General features: G+C 39.9%; 1 protein-coding gene across 1 annotated transcript in view; it reads left to right on the top strand.

Annotated features, from left to right (window-relative positions):
- The first annotated feature begins 581 nt into the window (after positions 1-581).
- The window catches only part of PPA2 (inorganic pyrophosphatase 2), a 107,468-nt gene continuing 81,885 nt past the window's right edge, over positions 582-26,164 (top strand). Inside the window, exons 1-4 of the mRNA XM_007999439.3 lie at positions 582-797; positions 18,897-18,961; positions 21,989-22,033; positions 25,959-26,012. Of these exons, the coding sequence (XP_007997630.1) occupies positions 641-797; positions 18,897-18,961; positions 21,989-22,033; positions 25,959-26,012 (321 nt within the window). The 5' untranslated portion in view covers positions 582-640. The remainder of the gene's footprint in view (positions 798-18,896; positions 18,962-21,988; positions 22,034-25,958; positions 26,013-26,164) is intronic.

Raw genomic sequence — 26,164 nt, 5'->3', positions numbered from 1 at the left:
GGAGGTTGTAGTGAGCCGAGATTGCGCCATTGCATTCCAGCCCAGGCAACCGTGTGAGACTGTCTCAAAAACAAAAACAAAAACAACAACAACAAAAAGGAAAGGATAAATCTTCTCTATGGGTTAGGAAATGGTCTCATGGAGAAGATGGCATTTGAGTAAGCTACTTAGGGTTTTTTTGCTCTATAAGTCGGTGTCAACGTCACGTTTTCACGTGGTGGCCTGATCATTTTGTCTTATAGTGATGTCTTTGTGTGCATGTGCGCTCATCTCCTATATTGGACGGGGTCTAGAGCAGTTTCTGGCACAGAGTAATCACTCAATATTACATCACTGTAATAAAAAATCATGATAGTAAATCTTGACGAGATAAATGAAGGCATGAATAAATGTATAAATTAACAAGTGGCAGTGAGCGCTTCAGGGGTGGTGGATCTTGTCTTACTGTCTTTGAGCTGCGGCCTCGCTGAGGGCACAGTGCGCGCAACTGGCTGGTGGCCCAGATTCACTGGCAGGCACCAGGATCGCAGCCCAAGCGCCGGGGCGGGAGGGATGACTCCGGACGGTAGGGGGCACCGGCGCGCGGCCGGGTCGGGCCCCCCGGTAGCTCCGCGCGCACAGCCGGACCGTCATTGACGCCATGAGCGCGCTGCTGCGGCTGCTGCGCACGGGTGCCCCCGCCGCTGCGTGCCTGCGGTTGGGGACCAGTGCTGGGACCGGGCCGCGCCGTGCTATGGCCCTGTACCACACCGAGGAGCGCGGCCAGCCCTGCTCGCAGAATTATCGCCTCTTCTTCAGTAAGTAGCTCGTGGAGGTTCGCTGAGCGGCGCACCGGAGAAACCTGGGTGGGGGATGGAATAGGGGACACTTGCGGCGCCCCGCGCGGTCTCCCCTGTCTCTCTTTTTGGGGCCCTCGGCGGTAGCTGCGCGGTCCAGGCAACCTTCCTTCTCGCTGGAGCGCGCACCGAGTCACGAGAACTGACAGCGAGGAGACGGCGGATCAAGACCTCAAAGCGAGCGCAGAGGCTCAGGGCTGCCGGCCGGGGGTACACAGCGCCCTGTGCCCTGCCAGCCGCCCTCCCCGAGGGGTGGGCAGAGTGCTAGCGGCCACCCCGCGGCGGCCCGCAGCCATTAGCCGGCCAGGCCGCGGTTCTCGGTTCACACAATTTAGTGAGGAAGGGAAGGCAGAGCCCGCCCACACGCCGGCCTTTCTAGTGGCGTAAGAAAGCTCCTACTGCGGGAGCTCCCTGACGTCGGCGAGGCGGGCGGAACTTTGCAGATGCCTAATCCAGCGTGTCTTCTTTTTTGGAGGGACTCTGATGAAGGTTCTTTCCCAGAAGCTTGACTCGGTACGCACAGGTTTACACCCTGAATATGATCCACCATCCAAAGCCTCGTTGGCCCCGGGGCAGCCCCTTTTCCTCCCCAAGTTGAACAGCCCAGAGGGCTAAGCGACTTGCGGGGGGGGTGTCCCTGAGTTGTCCAGCTCAGAGAAAGGACCCAGGTCTTCCGTGTACCCCATTGTTTCACTGTGTACGTTAAATGTAACTGAAAATAGCGATCTTGGTCGCTTGCCTTCACGCCCCACTGACTGCAGAGCCTTGGAGTGGTAGTATCAAAGTGGGCCTTGCATTATTGCTCCCCTTTTCGGAGCACTGGCCCTGGAGGCTTTCAGTTCTAAGCAGGCCCTCGAGTTCTTCAGGTCTTAACTCTGTGACCCCGAACGAGTTTAAGTTGCTAAGCCTTGTTTTTTCCATCTGTAAAATAGGGCTGCAAGAATGACATGACATTGTATATGTAAAGTGATTATTCACAGGGCCTAAAATATAAATTACTATTAATAACTATAATCATTATAGATATTTGTAATTGATGAAGGATTTGCAGTTATCCTACATGAGTTTAGGGTCGAGGATTATTTTGTGGGAGAGAAGACAAGTTTGCCTAAAGTGTGATTATAATGCAACTAGTACTAGAATTTCTGTTTTCTTCAAAATTGGTTGCAGTTTTCACCCTGTGCCACATATTTTCTTCTGTCTTTGGTTAAGACTAATCAGGTGAACAGGAAGTCTCAAATTTCTGAATGGATTGTGTTCCAAAAGGTTACCATATGATGAATAATGGGAATAGTCATAGAAACAATGTTTAAAGTGGCAGTTCGCTTTTTAAGCAGATTAAAAAAAAAAAAAAAAAGCCTGTCTGCTGCAAGTCTTCTAGATTTGCAATAAGTACAGTTATTAATAGATACCCAAATAATCAATAAATATGAAGTGTGCTAGACACTGTTAGGCATAGTACAGAGATTCACAATATTACTATAATTAATTATGGAAAAAGTAAATACACTGGTTGAGCAAAAACAGGCTTGAGAAGCCTGGCGCGCACAGAGTAGTTGACCCAGTACTGGATTTGGAATGGGGAGTCCTAGGCCATAATCTTGGCTCTGCCATTAACTCGCTGTGTGCTGTTGGGTGGGTGGTTACTTCAATTCTTTTTCACAGAGCCAGTTTCTTCAGCCGTAAAATGAAGCATTTGACCTTGAAGTGATGATCCTCAAGGTTCTTCTCAGCACTGGTATTCCCTGAAGGCATTGGATGAATAATGGAGATTCTAACAGTCTCTATTAGGACAGGATGTCGAATGGGGGCATTTACGGGATTATGTTGGCCTCTTCTTGTTGGTTTGTTTCTTTAGCTTCAAATGTACTTAGAACTCATGATTTTTCTGTAACTAGAGTGCCACAAATAAAATACGTTTTTCATTCAGCTGGATAAACAGCACAGGAAAGAAGAAAAGCCGATTTTACTAAGGTAAATGGGCAAAAATTGGAAGAAAGGGGAGTGTGGTTTTGGAGAGGGTCCAGATGGTGAGATCCTGATTGGAAAGTGTGTTGGTTAAACAGTTTCTGAACGAACCGCCAGATGGCATCACTGGCCAGGACCATTTACTACCTGCTAGAAGGGGTAGGGCAAAGTGAAAGGAAGCCACTCTAGGGCGAATGGGGTAAGGGGAAAACAATGAAAAAATTACCCTTTATAAAGATGGTCACAGATTGGTTATTTTTTACTCAGTATGTCTGTATGCAGTACTAGGGTGTCTTCTCACTTCGAAGACAAATATGAGTATAGTACTACTTGGCCTAAAATTGTTATTCATTGTTACTGAAGTGGAATCATTTTCCACATTTCCAGATATATTCCAAGTCTCTGAAATACTAGTGCATTGGGAGGTAGAACATTTTCCAGCTTCATGTCTGTAAATGGTTTCTCTTTTTTTTTTTCTTTTTCTTATTATTATTATACTTTAAGTTCTAGGGTACATGTGCATAACGTGCAGGTTTGTTACATATGTATACTTGTGCCATGTTGGTGTGCTGCACCCATCAACTCGTCAGCACCCATCAACTAGTCATTTACATCAGGTATAACTCCCAATGCCAACCCTCCCCCCTCCCCCCCTCCCCCCTCCCCCCTCCCCATGATAGGCCCCGGTATGTGATGTTCCCCTTCCCGAGTCCAAGTGATCTCATTGTTCAGTTCCCACCTATGAGTGAGAACATGCAGTGTTTGGTTTTCTGTTCTTGTGATAGTTTGCTAAGAATGATGGTTTCCAGCTGCATCCATGTCCCTACAAAGGACACAAACTCATCCTTTTTTATGGCTGCATAGTATATTCCATGGTGTATATGTGCCACATTTTCTTAATCCAATCTGTCACTGATGGACATTTGGGTTGATTCCAAGTCTTTGCTATTGTGAATAGTGCTGCAATAAACCACAATGAGATACCATCTCACACCAGTTAGAATAGCGATCATTAAAAAGTCAGGAAACAACAGGTGCTGGAGAGGATGTGGAGAAATAGGAACACTTTTACACTGTTGGTGGGACTGTAAACTAGTTCAACCATTATGGAAAACTGTATGGCGATTCCTCAAGGATCTAGAACTAGATGTACCATATGACCCAGCCATCCCATTACTGGGTATATACCCAAAGGATTATAAATCATGCTGCTATAAAGACACATGCACACGTATGTAAATGGTTTCTCTTTACTGTCATTCAGTAAAATCAGAATAAGTGATTCATGTAATACTTTAAAAAAATTGGTGTTAAGCTCTGTAGAAACAGTGAGACAGGATGATTAGGGGAAAGAGTATCCTGGTGAGAATCATCAGGCCTCCTTGTGCCAGCCCTGACCCTGTTAGTATCTTGCTGTCACTTCACCTCCCTGCATCTCATTGTTTTAAACCACGGAATGAGGAGATTGGACCAGATGATCATTTTCCGAACTGCTTAGTTGAACACAAGCATCTCATGGTGTATTACTAGGTTTTCTTTAAAACAGAGGGTTTCATGGTTTAATAAATTAGAATACGTCCCATCTTATTGCTTTTTTGAAGAGTAATTTGCCTATTGAAGTTCTGGAAAATTCGGATGTAACTTCTCCGAAACCTGAACCACAGAGTACTTATTTCTCAGAACATTTGTTAACATCTTAGTGACACCAGGGTTATGATTTCTGCAACTTCCAGAAACAACTGTGCTGTAACAGTTCTAGACTAATAGTCAAACCACTTAAGCTGTAGTCCTGACTACCATCTTGGACAAGTCACTCGACTGAATTAACCACCAGATGGCATCCCTTACCTCAGGTGACATCCGGTAGCTCAGTTTCTCCATAAATAAAATGGGGAAAGCACTAGTAATTTTATAGAATTGCTGTGGCAGTTAAATGAGACTATGTGTATAATTATCAGTGTCTCACACATGATAGGTATTTAATAAATGTTATTTATTTTTCCCTTTTGACTTTAAGGCATTAGACTAAAATCCTTATTGTTACATTCTGTGAAGGGAGAAAATAAGGGATGTGGATAGAATTGATTATTTTGAAAGTGTTCCTATTACATTATAGGTTTCAGAGGGGTTTTTGTTGCTGTTGTTGATTCATTTTATTTATTTTTGTTTGGTTTGTTGTGCACTCACGACTCACTGCAGCCTTGACCTCCCCAGCTCAAACGATACTCTCACCTCTGCCTCCTGGGTAGCTGGGACTACAGGCATGCACCACTGTGCCCGGCTTCCTAGATCTTAAAGTTTTAATGGGTGCTTGCAGTCTTTTGAATTAACTGTGAAATCATAATGAAGTTAGATTCACTTATATTGAGCCAAAGACCTAACACTGCATATATTCCTTTGATATCTTGGGTGTTTTTGTTTTGTTTTGTTAATAACTTGAAATTTTATTTTAGATTTCAAACTTTTCTCCGAGGATAGGGAAAAGCTATGCTTTCCATAATTTGGAATTTTGTTATTATGGGACAGGCAACTGGTTTACTTAGAGAAATAGTGCTGTGGATAATTCAAGTTGCTTTTATTTAGTCTGGAAATGAACCAAGCCATTCTTTAAAATTAATTTGCTTTGTCACTTACAGTAAGCATGTGCTTGTGTTGAAATTACTGTAAGTTTTCTTTACGTCTTCTGGGTAGTAGGTGGAATCTGCCATTGAAAGTGCTCTATCTTTGGACTTAAAAGAGAACTTCCCGTGAATAATCCACAAAATATGTTTGAGTCTGAAATATGAGTTTCTGTAACTTTTTAAAGTTGACCTATGTCATAGAACTTCAACTGATATAATAGAACACAATGGGTTTTGTGTGAATATAGAAAAAGTATTTTATTTGATTTTTCAGTCCTTAAAACCTTAAACGTTTTCTATATGAATGCTGTGAAATAGGAATTGTGTGATCTACATGGAACAGAGGAAGCATTTTTATTGAAGTTTTTAGGCTTCTTTACATTTCTTAATCTTTTTATCAGAAAATAAAACAAAGCTAGCTTCAGTCATTGCTGAAACTTCCAGTAAGAATCTCTATAAGTGGTTTTGTAATAGTGTGTCATCATATGTTGGTAAATGGCATGTATTTAGCTGTCTGGTATAGATACATAAAATTAGGTATGGTTTTCACTGAAATTCCATTCAATTTTTCCACTTGCTCTAGTGTAAGTAATAAACTTTCATCCTGATACAATTTGCTCTTGTGAGAGAAAGAATGACATAGATAACTTAGGAAATGCTAGAATAAAATCTAATCTCAAACCAGTTGAAGGGAAAATTTTGATCACTGTTTGGCAATATCTTGTAGATTGATGGGCCTGATAGAGGTTAGCAATTAATGCCTAAGGACACAATCTGATTTTTGACAACAGTGAAAATGCCAAGGCAAAAATGACGCAGTGACTACAATCATTTATCTCTTTTCCCCTATAATAAATATCCTATTAAAGTGATAGTGAGGGTAAGAAAGGGTAACCCTAAAACAACAGATAAGAAGGAGCCACCAAAGCTTGAGATTTTGAAATACGTATAAAAGATTTAAAAACCGATGGAGGTATGGTTATTAATGAAGCAGTGTGGAAGAAGTCCCAGCTTAAGTATATGTGTTCAGGGGACGTAGTTTAGGAAGAAGCCGAGCTGCTGCAGAACCTCAGAGAGGTTGTGGGTGTGTTGATATCAGATAGGATAGAGAGTTAGATGGATGTAGAAGGCAACACAGGGGGATTAGTTTAAGTTGTATTACAAATAGTACACAAATGTTTCCCATGCAGGTCTAATGCATGAGGGGTGTACTAGTTCCACCTATAAAAGTTGAATGAAGAGCTGAGAGGGAAGTAGGACCCCTGATGGTGTTGGTGCCCCAGCAGTACTCTGCATGCTGGCATTTGGGGACCCCAGCATAACAACCAGCCTCCTACCCATTCATGTCTGTGGGAACATAGAGCTCCCAGTCATTGTTTTCTAGTCTCTTTAATATAAACCAAATAGCCAAGGATCACCTAAGTTAGGCTTTCATTACTACTGTTCTACCAAACTGCTTTTTGTCAGGGCTACCTGTCACCTCCATGCTGCAACCTTAATGGTCAGTTTGAAGTCCTCATATGACCAATCAGCAGTAATTTTTACAGTTGATCGCTTTCTCTTTGAAACACTTTTTTTGTTTTTCCCAGAGGAAACTGCTTTCCACTGGGAAGGCACTTAGTCTTAGTTTTGATGCTTCTCCTTCACATTCTCCCTTGCTGAACCTTTGTCGTATTTCTGAACTCTAACCTTTGAAATGCCCAGGGCTCAATCCTCAGCCCAGTTCTCTATCTATACTGCCTCTCTAGGGCAGGGGTTGGCGAACTTTTCTGTAAAGGGCCAGGTAAGAAATACTTCAGGTTTTGCAAACCATTCAGTCTCTGTCACAACTCCTCAGCTCTGCCTTTGTAACATACAGCCATGGACAGTAAAAGTATGGCTGTGGTTATGTTCCAATAAAACTGTATTTACAGAAATAAAACCAGGCCATGTGACAGATTTAGCCCATGAGCCAGAGTTTGCTGACCATTGCTGTCACTCTGGGTGATCCCATCAGGTCCCATAGTGTTAGACACTTTATAATTCCCAGATTTACAACATTAGCCCCAGTCTCTTCTTGAACTCAGAATTTACACATCCAGCTTTCTACTCTGTGTTTTTACCGAAATATTTAAGATACAACTCAAGATTAACAGTACAAAACAGAACTCCTGATCCCCCATCCCCACCAAACTTGTTTCTTTCTCTGTCTTTAGTTGCTAACCCATAACTTGGGAATCATTCTTGTCACTTTTTACTCTTATCCCACAGCTAACTCAAGAGCATATTTTTTGAAATGTACCAAAAGATAATTCCTTCTCTCCACTTCCACCCTTGTCAGTTTCTCTGTGTCACCATCATACACCTTGATCAATTGTAGTAACCTCCTGATTCTTCACCCTGCTTTCACCCTTATCCCTGTATAGTCTACTTTCCATACAGCAATCACCTTGATCCTTTTAAAATGTAAGTCAGATCATGTCCAAGCTCTGCTGAAAATGCCAGTGGCTTTCCATTTCACTCAAAAAATTTTTTGAAATATGTATCATAGTATGTAAGGTCCTACTGGATCTAATACTGGGCTCCTCTCTGAATTCATTGCTTGCCACTTTTCCTTTTGATCAATGTCCTCCTGCCATCCTGGCCTCCTTGCTGTTTCTCAGACATGCCATGTATGTTCTTTCCTCTGCACACCTGTGCTTTTTATGCCTTAGGTGCTCCTCCCTAGAGGTCTGCTTGATCTCTTCCCTCACTTCATTCAGATCTGTGCTGAACTGTTGCCCACCAGAGAGATCTTCCCTGACCATTTGATATCAAATATTACTCCTTCTGTTACAGTAGGTAGCTAGTCAGGCCTGAGCAGGGCAGAAAAGGGCTCCTCTCCCCCACCACACACCAGGAATGACAGGCAACCATCAGGTGATGGTCAGGCAGTTGTTAACTGTTTCTCTAAAATATTAATTGGTTGCAGCCTGCACCAGGGAAAGGTAGTCTCCAAATAAACAGAAGCATCTGAAGCTTGTGGTCAGCAGCTTCCCATGAGATCTCAGGAACTGGGTGAGTGAGCTCAAGCATTTGCATTAAGAACAAAATGGCAGAGTTTCGTATATGACCTCCTAGGGACATTCGACTGGTAAGGGAAGAACACCTCAGGTGAACATGCGTACAACTCCAGTAAACACGTTGCACTTGGTCCCCCTCCCAAGTGCTAGGAGGCTACTGTGTGTACAGACAGCCTGCTCCAAGGGAAGAATCGGCAGATGGGACACAAGATCCCAGAAGTATGCCAATGTATAAAACCCCACGTTGAAATGTCAAACCGTGCATTTGTCTGTTCAGGTTGCTCACTTTGCCCTCTTCCAGGTGTACCTTCCTTCCCTTTGTTCCTGCTCTAAAGCCTTTTATTATAATAAACTCATTCCATCTCTAAAACTTGCCTTGGCCTCTCCTTCTGCTTCTGTCCGTCAGTTGAATTCTTTCTTCTGAGGAGGCAAGAATTGAGGTTGTTGCAGAGCCATAGGGATTTGCCACTGGTAATTATTCATTCTTCACTTTCCCTAATTTGGTTTCCTTTATCTTTATAGTGCTTATGATATGTGATAGAATAAACACATAATCAATTCTTCTGCTCCCCAACTAGAATGTGATTTCCATAAGAGCAGGGAATTAGAATTTGTATCTAGTATCTAGAACCATGCTTAGTACAGTGCGTATGTTCAATAAATATTTACTGAATGAATTCAAGGAAAACTTAAAAATTAAATGGGAAAAACAAGAAACTTGAATTTTAAAAGGTCAAATGGGTATTCTTTGTTACATCTGTTATAAAGGAAAGGAAGGAGTGGGCTGTGAAGAAATGGCAATCAAGACCAAGACCTCTTTAACAAATAACTTGTTAAAACAAGTAACTCAGTAGAAGGTGTAGTGGGTTGAATGGTGTTCTGTTTTAAGCCACGAAGTTTGTGGTAGTTTGTTACAGCAGTCCTAAAAAATGAATATAGATGAATTAGAAGATAAGGGAAAGAAATCTTATCAGAAAGTAGAACAAAACATCAGAGATAGAAAAAGGAGGCAAGAAGAAGTGACATAGACATTGAATCCAGAAAGTCCAACATTTGACTCATATGGGTTTCAGAAGGAAAGAAGAAATAAAATGGAGAAGAAATTGTAAAAGGGATAATAGAAAAAAATCTAAGAATTGAAGGACTCAAGTGTTCTGACCCCGCAGTGACATTGTTATACAACTATTGAGAGAATCCTACATGTCTTGCTGGGTGCAGGGCTTGGGAGTGGTTAAATAATAGGCCTGCAACACTGAATGCTCAAAGACTGGAGTAATGCCTTTGAAATTCTGAGGGAAAAGAATTTTCTCCTAGAATTCTCTACCTAGCCAGCTGTCGATCTGGAGTGAGAACTAAGTAAAGACATTTTAGACATTTAACAACTTGAGAAATTGGCCTCACACGCATACCTTCTTACAGAACACTTATTAGGGATATGCTTCTGCAAGACAAGTAAACCAAAAAACATGAATGCATGGGATCCAGAAAATGATAGATCTATGCTGGAGAGCAAAGAAGCAGTCTTAGGATGCCCAGAAAGCATCCAGTTCATATTGTAGCCCGAGGATAGAGGGCTCCTGAGGGAGCTGTTTGGGTAAGGAGAAGATTCCATAATTTTGATGATACCCGTGAGGCATTGGAATAATTTATAGATGTGATTATGACAATGTAAGAAAGATAATTAGAAGCACAAAGAAAAATAGAAGCTGAACCAAAAAAGGAAATTTAATTATAGTATCCTCCTCACCAAAAATAAACACATAGAGAATGCTTCTCACACACCTGAGTGTAAGAATTATTTGGGATGTTTGCTAAAAATACAGATATTTGTTTCTCCTTGAGATTTTGCTTCACTAGATGTAGGATGGTGGTTCAGGGATCTACATTTTAATGAGCATTCCAAGTTTTTCTTATCTAAGAGAAATTTTGGATATATATAATAGGAAATGCATAGAAAATTCAATATGATTACATAACATTCTGTTAGCCTTGCCATGAAAAAATAAAAGGACAGAAGACAAAAATTAGAAGAATGAAGAAAGGGAGGTAAAAGGCAGGTTATTTATGTCAAGAAATACTATATATTTGTCTTAGTTTGTTTTCACACTGCTGATAAAGACATACCTGAGACTGGGCAATTTACAAAGAAAGAGGTTTATTGGACTTATGGTTCCACACGGCTGGGGAGGCCTCACAATCATGGCAGGAGGTGAAAGGCATGTATCATATGGTGGCAGACAAGAGAAGAGAGCTAGTGCAGGGAAATTCCCCCTTATGTAATCATCAGATCTCGTGAGACTTACTGTCACAAGAACAGCACAGGAAAGATTTGCCCCCATGATCCAAGTACCTCCCACTGGGGTCCCTCCCACAACTCCTGGGAATTCAAGATGAGCCAGCCAAACCATATCATTCTGCCCCTGGCCCCTCTCAAATCTCATGTCCTCACATTTCAAACCAATCATGCCTTCCCAACAGTGCCCCAAAGTCTTAACTCATTTCAACATTAACTCAAGTCTGCAGTCCACAGTCTCATCCGAGACAAGGCAAGTCCCTTCCACCTATGAGCCTGTAAAATCAAAAGCAAGTTAGTTACTTCCTAGATACGATGGGGGCACAGGTATTGGGTAAACAAACTGTTCCAGATAGGAGAAATTGGCCAAAACAAAGGGGCTACAGGCCCCAGCAGAGCAATCAAATCTTAAAGCTCCAAAATGATCTCCTTTGACTCCATGTCTCACATCCAGGTCATGCTGATGCAAGAGGTGGGTTTCCGTGGTCTTGGGCAGCTCCGCCCCTGTGACTTTGCAGGGTATAGTCCCCCTCCTTGCTGCTTTCGTGGGCTGGCATTGAATGTCGGTGGCTTTTCCGGGTACATGGTGCAAGCTGTTGGCAGTGGATCTACTATTCTGGGGTCTGGAGGACAGTGGCCCTCTTCTCACAGCTCCACTAGGCAGTGCCCCAGTAGGGACTCTGTATGGGATCTGCGACCTCTTATTTCCCTTCCACACTGCTCTAGCAGAGGTTCTCGATGAGGGCCCTGCCACTGCAGCAAACTTTTGCCTGGGCATTCAGGCATTTCCATACACCTCCTGAAATCTAGACAGAGGTCCCAAACCTCAATTCTTGACTTCCAAGCACCCGCAGGCTCAACACCACTTGGAAGCTGCCAAGGCTTGGGGCTTCCAGCCTCTGAAGCGAAAACACAAGCTGTACCTTGGCCCGTTTTAGCCAGGGCTGGACTGCCTGGGATGCAGGGTACCAACTCCCTAGGCTGCACACAGCAGAGGGACCCTGGGCCCCACCAAACCACCTTTTCCTCCTAGGCCTCAGGACCTGTGATGGGAGGGCTGCTGTGAAGGCCTCTTGACATGCGCTGGAGACATTTTCATCATTGTCTTGGGGATGAACATTTGGCCCCTCGTTACTTATGCAAATTTCTGCAGCCGGCTTGAATTTCTTCTCAAAAAATGGGATTTTCTTTTCTATCACATTGTCAGGCTGCAAATTTTCCAAACTTTTAGGCTATGAGTGCTTTTAACAGCACCCAAGTCACCTATTGGATGCTTTGCTGCTTAGAAATTTCTTCCTCCACTAGATACCCTGAATCATCTCTCTCAAGTTCAAAGTTCCACAGATCTCTAGGGCAGGGACATAATGCCGCCAGTCTCTTTGCTAAAACGGTCAAGAATCACCTTTGCTCCAGTTCCCAACAAGTTCCTCATCTCCATCTGAGACCACCTCAACCTGGATTTCATTGTCGATATCATTATCAGCATTTTGGTCAAAGCCATTTAACAAGTCTCTCGGGAGTTCCAGACTTTCCCACATTTTCTTGTCTTCTTCAGAGCCCTCCAAACTGTTCCAAATTCTGCCTGTTACCCTGTTCCAAAGTTGCTTCCACGTTTTCAGTTATCTTTTTGGTAGCACCTCACTCTACTGGTACCAATTTACTGTATTAGTCTATTTCCATGCTGCTGATAAAGACATACCCAAGACTGGGGAATTTACAAATGAAACAGGTTTATTGAACTTACAGTTTTACATGGCTGGGGAGGCCTCACAATCATGGCAGAAGGTGAAAGGCACGTCTCATATGGTGGCAGACAAGAGAGTTTGTGCAGAGACACTCCCCTTTATATAATCATCAGATCTCGTGAGACTTACTATCATGAGAACAGCACAGGAAAGACTTACCCCTATGTTTCAGTTGCCTGCCACCGAGTCCCGCCCACAACACGTGGGAATTCAAGATGAGATTTGGGTGGGGACACAGCCAAACCGTATCAATATACTTGGTGGAATAAAAAGGTATGAAGTATTAACATTAGCCAATTAAGAACTTATGCGGAATAGGCTGAACTAAACTATCTCTCAGAATTGGAATCAGTAGGTAATTTCTACAGTTGATAAACAAAAACTACTAAATATGCTATTTTGAAAGATGAAGGTAACCACTAGACCTAATACAAAGAGTTGAAAATGGGTTGCTCTCAGAAGTGGAAGTAGACTGGTGAGAGGTGGAAACTTTTATTTTTTCAGTCATGGACCTGCATTGCTTTGGGTTAACAACAGCAAAATAGGTGATTTAAAAAGCAAATTGACAATAGCTTGTTTTCAACTGTTGAGAAACAAGCAGTCTGAGCTTCAGATAAGAAAGTTCTAACCTAAAATGTATCACTAATGTATTCTGTGGTTCTGAGGAAGGGCTGTCTGATGTGTGCTTCAGTTCTACCATCTTTTTTTTTTTTTTTTTTTTTTTTAAACCTAGTGCTAGATAAGTTCTACTATCTTTAAAAATAATGGCGTATGTTGCCCCAGCGCTTGCTCCATATACCATATCCCTCTGTCTGTGGCGCATATGTACCACATAGATTATGTTATTCATTTTGTAGAGGATCAGGATAGATACTACATATCTTTAAATCCACCTTTAGAGGATTTTAATACCCTTTAAATGGAACATAATAGCATACTAACATGATTGGCCCTGGAAAACTTTTAATGAGTTCTTATCCTTTTGCACTTTAGGGAAATGTATAGTTCTCTACTAGTGCTGAGAGGATGCCTTTGTGTTTAAACTTACTAGGTGATGATGATGATGACAGTGATGTAACGTGTCTTGTCTTAGCTATGGGTATGGATCACTGTCTAGCACTTTTGTATTCCAAAATCTAGTACATTTCCTTTTCATGTGAAACACTCTATAAATACATATTGCTTAGTGCAAGAAACTATTGAGAAAATTAAGCTTCAGAGAAATTGAGTAACTGTTGAGAAATAAACTAAAATTCTGAGCCCCTCAGTTGACTGAATGGGTCTCCTTTTGGCCAAGGGGACCCCAGAGAAACCTTGAAAACTGAGTTCTTGGCCACGACTGGAATGGGGAGGTCAAATACGCCTGCTTATGCCCTTTCCCTCACTAACTGCCATTACGTTTTCTTCCCTAAGGGCTAAATAGAAACCAGCCCTTTCAAAAGACTCCACAGATGATGATACCAACCAAAAGCCTGACAGCTGCCCCTCCCTTTTGTGGTTTCCACAAAACAACTCACCAGCATTCCCTCCTGATAAGAGTGGTTCTGGCAAATCTATGGAGAATGTGCAGTGAGGGTTTTCATGTTTTCCACTTCACCTTTTGACATCAGAGAGCTGAAAACTCCACCCTGGGATCATGGTAACACCACCATTTTTTGAACATGGGTCCTGTGGAGAAGCATGAAGCTCAATTGAGCATGCTTGCAGGTTGCAGTCCTTTATGAGAAATAAAGCTCTGCTTTCCAAATTTATGAACCTCATCTTTCTTCAGTTGCCACTTTTATCAAGCTGAGTAACTAGAAGTCAGGCTTTTGACCTTTCTAGTTGTTGCTCCTAAGCAAATTTATAGATATATTGCCCATTAAAGCATTATCATTATCTGAGATCTAAGACCATATTTGTTTTCTAGGAATAGTTATATTTTTACTCTTTTTCTTCATTATTACATTTTTATTTATTAATACTATTTCATGAAATAGCTTCTAGTAGATATGGTTATGTAAGTCAGTAAATACAGACCATTCACTCATTTGTAATCTTTTTACCTTCCAAATGACAACTAGAAAACTATGTGTGTATATATATATATATGATCTTACATCTTAATAAGTATTGGGCTTGTCCACAGTTAACAAGAGCGTTGGATCTTTAGGGAAATTTGACACCAAATCAGTGTCCTAGATTTATTTACTATTAATTACAAAGGCAGTCTAGCTTTTCTGTCAAGTTTCTTTTACCCCTATGATAACAAACTTCCCTTGTTTGTGTAACTTCCTGGATTGTTAGGGCTGAAATTGATAAATTGGTCTGGGACAATGATAGGTCCCAAATGAACAATTGAAGTAATCTTTTAAAGGATTGTATTTTTTTCTTTTCAGAATTCTACCTTTTTTACTTAAGTGACTTGAAGAGAGGACAATCACAGATTGATGATTGTTCTTGGAATAAGAGCTTCCATTTATACATTACAGTTGTCCCTCTGTATTTGCAGGGGATTGGTTCTAGAACCCCCATGGATACCAAAATTTGCAGATGTTCCAGTCCCTGATATAAAAGGGCATAGTATTTACATGTGACCTATGCACTCCTCCTATTTTTTTTTTCTTATGGGTCAGGGAGGGGGGAAAGAAACCAAGAGAAAGGAGCCCTCTTGTCTACTTTTAATCCTCTTTGGATTACTTACAATATCTGATGCCTTGTAATGCTGTGTAAAATAGTTGTTATATTGTATTGTTTTATTTGTATTGTTTATTGTTGTATTTTTATTTTTAAAAAATTTGCAGAATATTTTCAATCTGCAATTGTTTGAATCTGCAGATTCAGAAGACTTACTGTGTATGTCTTCTTAACCTCCTCCTAGTTGTCTTTCAGCTCCATATTTACTTATTTTTAAAATTCCATACAGCAAAATTTACTTTTTTTGTGGACACTTCTGAGTTTTGACAGAACATAGATTTGTGTAAACAGCATCACAATCAAAGTACAGAACACGTCTACCCCTCCCTGCAAAATTTTTTGTGGCCCCCTTTAGAGTCAGCCCTACTCTCTTACCATCAGCCCCTGGCAACCAACCGACGATCTGCACTTTATCCTATAGTTTTGCCTTTCCAGAATGTCATGTAAATGGAACTGTTTGAGTTGGGCTTCTTTCACCTGATATAATGTATTTAGATGCATCCATTTTATTATGTGTATCAATAGTGCATTCCTTTTTATTGTGGAGTAATTAATCATTGATTAAAAGACGACTATATGAGTGTAACATAATTTTTGTCCATTTACCAGTTGTACATTTGCATTGTTTACCGTTTTTGGTGATTACGAATAAAGCTGCTGTAAACGTTTAGAGATTGTTGGGTGAACATGTTTTTATTTCTCAGTTAAATACTTGGTGGGATTTCTGGGTCACATACTAATTGTATGTTTAGCTTTACAAGAAAGAGCCAAACTGTTTGCCAAAGCGAGTGCACCATTTTCAGTTCCCATCACCATATTTTATTTTAATCGAAAACATGTAAATGTGGCCCACTTTAGTATCTATTATGTTTAGAAAAGTAAATAATCATGCAAAAAATTGGTAATTTTGTTTTTTGTGTTCTTGTGTTACTCATAGATAACTTTGAAAAGCAGGCAGAGAATTTGAAATCTGATGTAATATATGAAAGAAGAGTTTTTTTTAAGTGCATGCCTTTAACTGATGAAAAGAACTTTATAGACCATAGCCGAAGTTTTATGTACTTGCCATTTGTGTGCTCTTTCTCATTTTTATCCCTACCTGTGCACACATCCTTCAGGAATTACCTTGTTGCTAAGGTGGGGAAATAAAAATTTTGTTAACAGTTTAAAGGGAAAAATAAAATAGTAATAGAGACATTTATCTAACAGATATTTGCTCAGCAAGTGTATATTGGATGCCTATTAAGTGCTAGGTACTTTTCCAGATGCTAGAGATCTAGTAGAAAGCATAACAGAACAAACAAAAATGAACTACAAAAACTCCAGAACTTAATTCTAGTGATAAGTGCTAAGGTAAAGCACAGAGCATGGTAGGGGAAAATAACAACTTCATTGTTAAGTTATATGCCTCTATTTTTTTTTTTTTTTGAGGTGGGGTCTTGCTCTGTTGCCAGACTGGAGTGCGGTGGCGTGATCTCGGCTCACTGCAACCTCCACCTCCTGGGTTCAAGCAATTCTTCTGCCTCAGCTTCCCGAGTCGCTGAGATTACAGGCATGCACCACCACACCCAGCTAATTTTTTTTTTTTTTTTTTTTTTTTTTTTTTGAGACGGAGTCTGGCTCTGTCGCCCAGGCTGGAGTGCAGTGGCCGGATCTCAGCTCACTGCAAGCTCCGCCTCCCGGGTTTACGCCATTCTCCTGCCTCAGCCTCCCGAGTAGCTGGGACCACAGGCGCCGCCACCACGCCCGGCTAGTTTTTTGTATTTTTAGTACAGATGGGGTTTCGCCGTGTTAGCCAGGCTGGTCTCGATCTCCTGACCTCAGGTGATCTGCCCGCCTCAGCCTCCCAAAGTGCTGGGATTAGCGTGAGCCACCGTGTCCAGCCATGCCTCTGTTTTTATTAGGGAGAAGCCAAGGCTTATTTGTTGTTGTTGTTGTTTAATAAGCTTCATTTTGGAATAGTTTTAGATTGGGTTAAGCTGCAACGTTAGTACAGGATTCTGCCATACCCCATAGCCCAGTTTTTCCCTAATATTATCGTCTTAACATCATTTACCATTGCCATTGTATATTTTTCAAAACTAAGAAACTAACATTGGCACATAGCCTTAACAAAACTCCAGATTTTATTTGTATTTCACTCGTTTTTCCACTAATGTCGTTTTTCTGTTTCAGGATCTAGTTCAGCATACCAGACTGCATTTAGTCATCATATTTCCTTACTGTCTAACAATCTGTTACAGTTTCTCAATCTTGGATTTGTTTCTTCTCTCTCATTTATTTATTTTATCATTTGTTTGTATTAGTGTGGATTCATGCATATTTGTTGTATATTTTGTTGCTCAAATTGTTCCTGCTTTGGCCTTTGGGAACTCTTTCAGATTGGTTCATGTTTCCCTTTACCATACCTCCAATCTTTTGATTTTTGAGCACTTGGTTGCCTTCTGACCCTACAAGATACTCCAGGCTCATCTTGGGTATTCTTTGCTCCAGCATTAGAATCAGGCCTTTCTCCAAGGAGGCCTAGTTCCTTTTACTGGAGAATGGCATTTCAAAACCAAAATCTGGATCAGGTGCAGTGGCTCACACCTGTAATCCCTATACTTTGGGAGGCCCAACGTGGGTGGATTGCTTGAACTCAGGAGTTGGAGACAAACCTGGGCAACAGAGCAAGACCCTGTCTGTACAAAAAACTTTAAACTTAGCTGGGTGTGGTGGTGCATGCCACTAATCCCAGCTACTCTGGAGGCTTGAGGTGGGAGGCTGGCTTGAGGCTAGGAGAGTGAGGCTGCAGTGAGCCATGATCATGCCACTGCACTCCAGACCCTGTCTCAAAAAAGAAAAGAAAAGAAAAGAAAGAAACCAAGATGTGGTTGCTGGCGTGCTCATTGCTACTGGGATGTAGCCAGTCTTTGTTTTATTTTGTTAAATATTCTTGAAATTTAAATTTGAAAATTGTTCCAAACAGGTAGCAGGCCAGAAGTAAAACAACCTGATTTAGGAAATTACAAAGTGAAAATTTTGTAGGGCTCTATTAAACCTAGCTTTTGGAAACAGATATATTCCAGTAAAAGTGCAGTGTATTTATTTAAAAGGCATTGTGTTTAATTAAATAATACATACTTTTGAAAGTATTTAAAATATACATTTTAGTATACAACTTTTAAGATAAGATAGTTTCTGTTATTGAAGTTTGTTTTTGTTCTAAGCTTACTTTAGTACTAGCGTCCTCACCACATTGAATGGAAACAATGTTTCGTTTCTTTTCTTTTAATCGAATAGGAACTTTGGACATTTTTTTTTCCTATGGATAGTAGGTAGAAATTGGGAATACTATTGTTGGGTGTCCCCAAGGGGAAACTGACATCAGTTTTAATAGAATTCACTTAGTTATGAGTCTCTTTTTCAAAAGTGATGGTTTTGTTTGTTTTTTATATTTTAGGTTTTAGTCTATTGTAGATATTTTCTGTTTTGGGTGTTTTAAGCCACAGGGATAAGTAAATTATTTCAGCAACCCAAATGTGGTTTAGCTGGTATATATTTCTTTTCGGTTCTTAGATTGTGGCAAGTTTTAAAAGTTGAATTTAAGTTGGGAGTTAAAGTTAGCTTTGGAAAAAATGGGTAAGTTTAAAAGTGGATAAGGATATTTATTATTGCTGTACAGAACAATGTGTCTGTTGCTTTAATTCTGTTTTCTTTTGTTTGTTTCTTTGCAGAGGATGTAACTGGTCACTACATTTCCCCCTTTCATGATATTCCTCTGAAGGTGAACTCTAAAGAGGTATTGTTTTGACTTGTTTTGGGAATGAAAATGGGTACTGCCAGTATCACCATAAGATGCTCTTTGGAAGCACCTTGAAAGGAAAAAGTGTTGTTGGAAGTCAGGAGGACAAACAGGAGTTACTATAACAGGATCATAAGCCTCCGATATGAATTAAAATTTGTATGAGAATAGGATTCTTCCATGAGGAATTGGGAGAATGGGGTGTTACTGGTCCATAAAACTTAGAATTCAGTAGGAAATAAAGATTTAAGGGTAGTAATTTAGGAAGTTAACAAGAGGTTTATTTATAATAATCAGCTAACGTTTGTGGATTAATTTTTATTTGCTAGCCACTGTGTGAACATAATGTTATTTAATTGTTATGAGTTGCTATTGTTCTTTCCAAGGACATTGAGGCTCAAGGCATTTTTATTGACTTGTCTAGATTTGGTAAGTGCCAGAGCTAGTTTTGGAATTAGCATTTCTGACCACAAAGCTCATGCTCTTTAACCACTCTATGAAACAGGTGCTAGAGAAATAAAGCAGGGGTAAAAATGATGGTGTTTGAACAGCTATTCTCTTAGAACTGAAAATCACTTGACAGTTGTCAGGGTGTGAAAGATGCCAGGAGAACTGATGCTATCAAATCAAAATAATTGATTTGGGACCTCAAAATCGTTGGGGTATTTTGAGATCTCTCCTGATTAGGTGGTAAGATGGCATATTTGGTAGTATTCATGATCATCATTAAGTTGTAAGTTATTTCCTTAAAATCCAAGTAGTGAATTACCAAATTTTTTAAGGGGGTACAACTATTAAGGAAATAACCAGGACTACATTCCAGGTTGAAATTATATGGAACTGGTGAATGGGGTTGGGTTTTCTCGGATGTGGGGAGATCAATGTAGGGGTAGAAGCCAGTGAAGAAGTGAGGAGGCTGCTTCAGATGCAAGGGTTATCTGACCTTGGTATTACCTCAGAGGCTGAATATTATGCATTGTAGTGAGGTTATGGGATGTGAAGTAGGATTCGTGCTGCTTCCCAGCTCTTCAGAATAAGGAACTGGCAGTAGAATAATATCGATAATTTATCAAGTGCTTGTGGTGCTTAGCCAGGCACTGTGTTCCCTGCTTGACATGCATTATCACAATCCTTCTGGCTCTACATTTATTACCCTTATTTTGTTAATGAGGCTAGGTATCTTGCCCATCATCACAAATCTCGTGTGTTTTGGAGGTGGGATTGGATTTAGGTGCTCTAACTCCAGAGTTTGTACTCCTCACTTCTCTTGTGCAATGCCTCCAGCTCATTACTTTTAAGTGTGCAACTCCAGGACAATAGAAGGAAACTAGAGGCAAAAGGAACTCTGTGTTACTGTGTGTGTCCGTGTGAGTGTATGAGTGTGTGTGTATATGTGTTCCTGTGTTTTGTTTTGGCCACTGAACTTTCAAACATAAATATCTCATGTCTCCCAACACTTCTCTTTGCTTTTGACCAAAAGTACATGCATTCACTTATTCATTAATTTATTCATTCAATCAATCAATAGTTATTGAAGGCTTATTATGAGCCAGGCACTGTTCTAGGCACTGTGGGAGTAGTAGTGAATAAGATAGATGTAGTTTCCACTCAGTTGGAGGAGACAACCATAAAACAAGTCAGTCAGATAATGTTAAGTGCTATAAAAATACAACAGGGAAATGAAAGATAAAATATGACTGGTGGGTAGTGTTGTCAGGGGTATGCTATAGCAAAATCTATATACCTCATCATAACAACAATAATAATAAAGCCGTATTTTTGAGAATCGTGTAGTAGATAGAGGTGGAGGTGGAAAAGAGAGTAAGCTAGAAACATGTCAGTGAGAATAACATTTTATCTAAGGAGGATAGGTTTTGGGAAATATGAAATTTGGAATTAGACAAAATTGATGATAGCGCTGGCAAATACAACAGGATATGCCAGTGAATTCTGGAGATATGGAAATGGGTACACATGGTGGTTGTATAAATAAGTTTCCCTAGATCTCAGCCAGTAATGATTAAAACTCTTGCTTTGTACTTTTGGACGTGATGTATTAAGAATAAAAATAATGGCTGGGTGCGGTGGCTCATGCCTATAATCCCAGCACTTTGGGAGGCCGAGGCGGGCGGATCACGAGGTCAGGAGATCAGGCCATCCTGGCTAACACGGTGAAACCCTGTCTCTACTAAAAATACAAAAAAATTAGCTGGGCATGGTGGCGGGTGCCTGTAGTCCCAGCTACTCCGGAGGCTGAGGCAGGAGAATGGTGTGAACCCGGGAGGCGGAGCTTGCAGTGATCCAAGATAGCGGTCACTGTGCTGCAGCCTGGGTGACAGAGCGAGACTCCGTCTCAAACACACACACACACACACACACACACACACAATGTTTCAGAGCTGATTTGTAATAATGATATTCTGTTTGTTTTGTTTTCTTCATTAGTAGTCATTTTGATATATAAACGTTACACATACTGGTTGAGCATTTGTGAATGGCATAATTTTTCTTCCCAACCCACCACGAAGTCAGTTTTAATTTAAAAGTGCTCGGTTTAATGGGAAAAGAAAAAAAGTGCTTGGTGGAGGCGTAGTAATCACACCTTGGTAGAATTCACAGGCAGGAGGTGCAGCTGAGTAGTTTCACGGCTTGTTAGTCATGCTCCCTGGAGCTTCATTTCAATAATGAAATGACTGTTTTAAGCGCAATCACTGGAAACTACCACTCTTTTCTTAAAGACTGAATAGAGCCTTTGCTTATTTTATAAAAACTGGGAAAATATACTTGAAAGAGATTTAGCTTTTCTGATCATTTATTTTATGAAACATTTCGATGCTCTATTCTGGGGATACAAATGCTCAGGGGAAAAGGAAGTGGGCATTTGGTAGGTTCTCTGTTGACTCAGATTTCTGGACAGTCTTTGTGTAGAATGTCTATACAATAGTCATATTTTTATTGCTATGCAGTGCCACTGTATACTTTCATGAAATATTATAGTCATAAACACCGTCTTTTCTTTTATAGGAAAATGGCATTCCTACGAAGAAAGCACGAAATGATGAATATGAGGTATATCCAAAGGTTTTTATTTTTGTGAATCACTTTTATATTGTTTGTTAAATACCTTGATGATAGTTTGCATTTGTAAAATGATTCTAAGGTTTTTACCCCTGCAAGACTTTCATGTGCATTCTGGTGTTTTTCTTTAAGGCAGCTAGGGCCGCTATTGCCATTTAATTTTTTTTTTTTATTGTGGTGAAATATTCATAACGAAAGGTTTACCATTTTAACTTTTTAAAAGTACAATTTAGTGGCATTAAGTTCTTTCACACTGTGTGGAATCCTCATCACTATCCATCTCCAGAACTTTTTCATCATCCCAAGCTGAAACTCTACACATTCAACAACTCCTCATTTCCTCTTTCCTCCCCCAGGGCCCTGGGAACCACTATTCTACTTTCTGCCTTATGAATTTGACTGTCCTGGGTATTTCGTTTCCACTTCATTTTACAACGGGAAAACCTGAGAGAATTAGCACAGGAACCCAGATTTTAGTAGTGAGTTAATGATCATGGAAGATGGTCTAATGTAAATGTACTTCATTATAAATGAAATATTTCACTTTAAATTATAAGAGAGAAGATGGTTTGAGGGGCTGTTTTAGGACCCAGGAACAATAATCTTTTGGGAGTAGAGGAGAAGAAAAACACTTATACCAACTATATGCTAAAATAAATATATTCTAAATATGTACATTCTAAATATATCTAGGCAAACATATGTGACCATCAAACCTTTAATAGTTCTTGACTTAGGACCAGAACATTTGATTGATATCTGTCATTCCATCTTCTGCTACAAGTGTCCTTTTATCCCTCTAATTCTGATGCCAGGCAGCTTTTCCTGCTGCCTTCCTGTCTTCTTTTATCTCTCCAGCTTCATTTCCATTTATGCTCTACCCCAACTGAAATTTATAGCTGCAGCATTTGAATCTACTTCCAAACATACCTGTGGGAGCCTTTAAATTCCTACAACCTTTGCCTGCTATCTATCTTCTATTTTTCTAAACTGGTGTGGTTCTTGAACCATCTACACTGGAACCACTTAGAGTGCTTGTTAAAAATTCAGATTCCATGCCCCATCTCCTATATACTAAGTCATATTCTCTGCTTGATAGGGCCTGGTTCATCTAGGTATTTAACAAGTGTTCTAGGTGCATCCTAGACATGAAGTTTGAGAACCACTGCCCTAGATGTTGAGTGAACAAGGGTTTCTAGATCCCCAGGGACTTAGTGTATTAACCTGAAATGATTATTTCAGGTTAATGAAATACATTAGTGGGAAAAACATATTCTGAGCCCAGACATTCAAATTAAAATTTAATTCTTAGAACACAGTTTTTATGATAGAGACTGTCTGATTTGAGTTTATTTGAAATTTTCAGGATTAGAGAGGAAAGAAGAGTGATTTCTTCCTGTCTTTTCCCCATGTATATAAAATGTACTGACTGCTTTTTCATACGTCTTATTAGTTTTTGTATTTTGACTTTTGCAACAAAATACAAGGAAAAAATGGAGAGAAAGAAAAGGACTGAAGGAGTAGTTCACGGTCCTTGCCACATACGCAACTTGCTGATTTGACTTGTGCTCCTTTTGTCTTTTTTATTTTCATGTAACATTTGGCAGACCATTGTTGGTTTATAATTAACATTAATCTTAGGAAAACTAGGCTAGCTTTGGCTTTAAAAAATTTATTACAGGACAAATGCATTTTAGCTGGAGAGAAGAAAGGCAGGTTGGAAATAAGCTCTTAGTGATTAGGAGCGAATGAAGAGGGACAGTGTGGTTTGCAGGCTTAAAATTCAAACCTCATTTATTGCTCATTTGGCCTAATTCAAGTATCTGTGAGTAGTTTTGGTAGGTGTCATTGTGTAAAACGATTGTCACCAGCTTGGTCTTCTTGGTCACCTCTGAGTATTCATCTGCAAGCATTTGTTCTCCTATAGCCAGGCTTTCAGGGATGAATAAATTATGTGAACATCTGCCATTTACTTCGGTTTTTCTTTTTACAGCTACTTCAGACATATTTAAACAGGTGCAGGGGTATCTCATGAAAGAGCATAGAAAATGAAACATAACAGCAGAACTATGTGTAAGGTTGCTAAGACAGGTATGAGACATACTTCTAAGGAACAGTTATTGAGAATTTATTCTCAGCTTTGTTGTTTATCTCATTATGGGCTTGCAGCTTTGCCATTTGTAACCTTTAGTCTTATGTAGAAAAACTTAATATAAATCATCATTACTTTTATGGCCCAATATATATCTACGTTTAATTGTGTAAATAGCATTCTTTGAAATAACAACATTCCATGTTACTCCAGAAAAACTCCATGATACTGTTCAGCAATGCTTTAGTCCAGCTTTGGCTGCATATTAAAATTGCTTGGAAAGCCTATAAAAATAAGCAGTGCCCTGGCTCCACCCAGAGCAATTTAATTTAGATAGATGAGAGATGGGGCTCTGGGAAACTTTTTTTTTTTTTTAAATTGATTGAAGCTGGTGAGATGGTATTGATCGAAAATAAGTATGTGAAATCACTGCTTCTCAAATGATTTGGGATGAAGGACTAGTTTTTTGGCTGGTTTATTTCTAATTGGTTGTAAACTGATACTTTAAAAAAATACAATCAACATGAATCATTAGAAAAGTGTGGGCCTGGCGCGGTGGCTCACGCCTGTAATCCCAGCACTTCGGGAGGCTGAGGCGGGCAGATCATGAGATCAAGAGTTCGAGACCAGCCTGGCCAACATGGTGAAACCTTGTCTCTACTAAGAATACAAAAATTAGCTGGGTGTGCTGGCGGGCGCCTGTAATCCCAGCTACTCAGAGGCTGAGGCAGGAGAATTGCTTGAACCCGGGAGGTGGAGGTTGCAGTGAGCTGAGATCGTGCTGCTGCACTCCAGCCTGGGTGACAGAGCAAGACTCCATCTTGGGAGGAAAAAAAAAAGGGAAGTGTAATTCAGGTTCCAATTTTTAATTATTAGATTCAACAGGTATAAAAATTGCTCTTTTTAATTGCTACAAATGTTTGTAAATGAGCCAGTAACAATCAGTTTGCAGACTGACCCTGGTCCTTCTTGGCTACCCTTGGAGTACAGTGTTTTAAACCATCATTGTTTCCCTGATAAATTGTTAGTTACTAATGTCAAAATGTGTGCAAATCGTCTTTAACCTTAAGACTTTCTCTTTGTAAGGCAAACTGTAGGGAATTATTTTTACTTGTCATTGACCTAGGGTCTCCTTTGGTGTAAGCATTCTACAAAGTTCAGGAATTAAAAAGAAAAAAAAAAGTGAAGCCATAGTCAGTTCGTAACGTCAGGGAGTCTGAACTCACAGGATATGCAAACTAAGTCTAGAATGTTTAGTGTAGCTCTTTGTGATCTCTGTAATAGCTGTACTTATGTCCTTAATTTTACCCTGTGATTGTAAATTGGATTTAATTATTGTTTTATCATTTTAAAATGTATTTTGTATCATAATTTTCTGTATATTGCCATTGGTCTTCATAACAACCTTGTGTGGTGAGTGGGACAGAGATTATCACACTTACTTTACAGATTGGAAAAGTGAGACTGAATCCTTACATGAGGGACTGGTTCTCTCACTTCTATTTTAGTTGGAAAATAGAAATTGAAACACATTTCTTGACTCCATTCTAGTTTTGTCACTATACATCAAAGATATTCTCAGACTTGTAACCTCTGACACTGTGTATTAGTGCTCAAGTGACATGGTGGCCTAAATTTGGCTTTGTTTTAGACAACTCTAATTTCTAGAAAAAATTTAAGGCATAGGTAGATGTCTGATGGAGACTGTAAACATTTTTTTTTGTGTGGGGGAGAAGCATCTAAAGCATTCTTGTAAAGGAGGTAACGGAAAAAATAAAAGGTCAAATTTTTAATGTTCTCTCTTTGTTTTGTTTTTAACTGCAGAATCTGTTTAATATGATTGTAGAAATACCTCGGTGGACAAATGCTAAAATGGAGGTACCAATATACTTTATTAATATACAACCAAAATGATTATAATGATATAAAACTTTGTTGTAAGTTGTTTGGCATAATATTTTGAATTTGGGATAGTTGAGAAAAATACTTAAAGCTAAGTATATACTTTATGGTTTTTTAGAGAGTTTTTT

This window comes from Chlorocebus sabaeus, chromosome 7 (genome assembly GCF_047675955.1).
Source record: "Chlorocebus sabaeus isolate Y175 chromosome 7, mChlSab1.0.hap1, whole genome shotgun sequence".
NCBI lineage: Eukaryota > Metazoa > Chordata > Mammalia > Primates > Cercopithecidae > Chlorocebus > Chlorocebus sabaeus.
The sequence above is the reverse complement of the archived record's forward strand: the minus strand, read 5'-3'. Positions and strand labels throughout refer to the sequence as shown.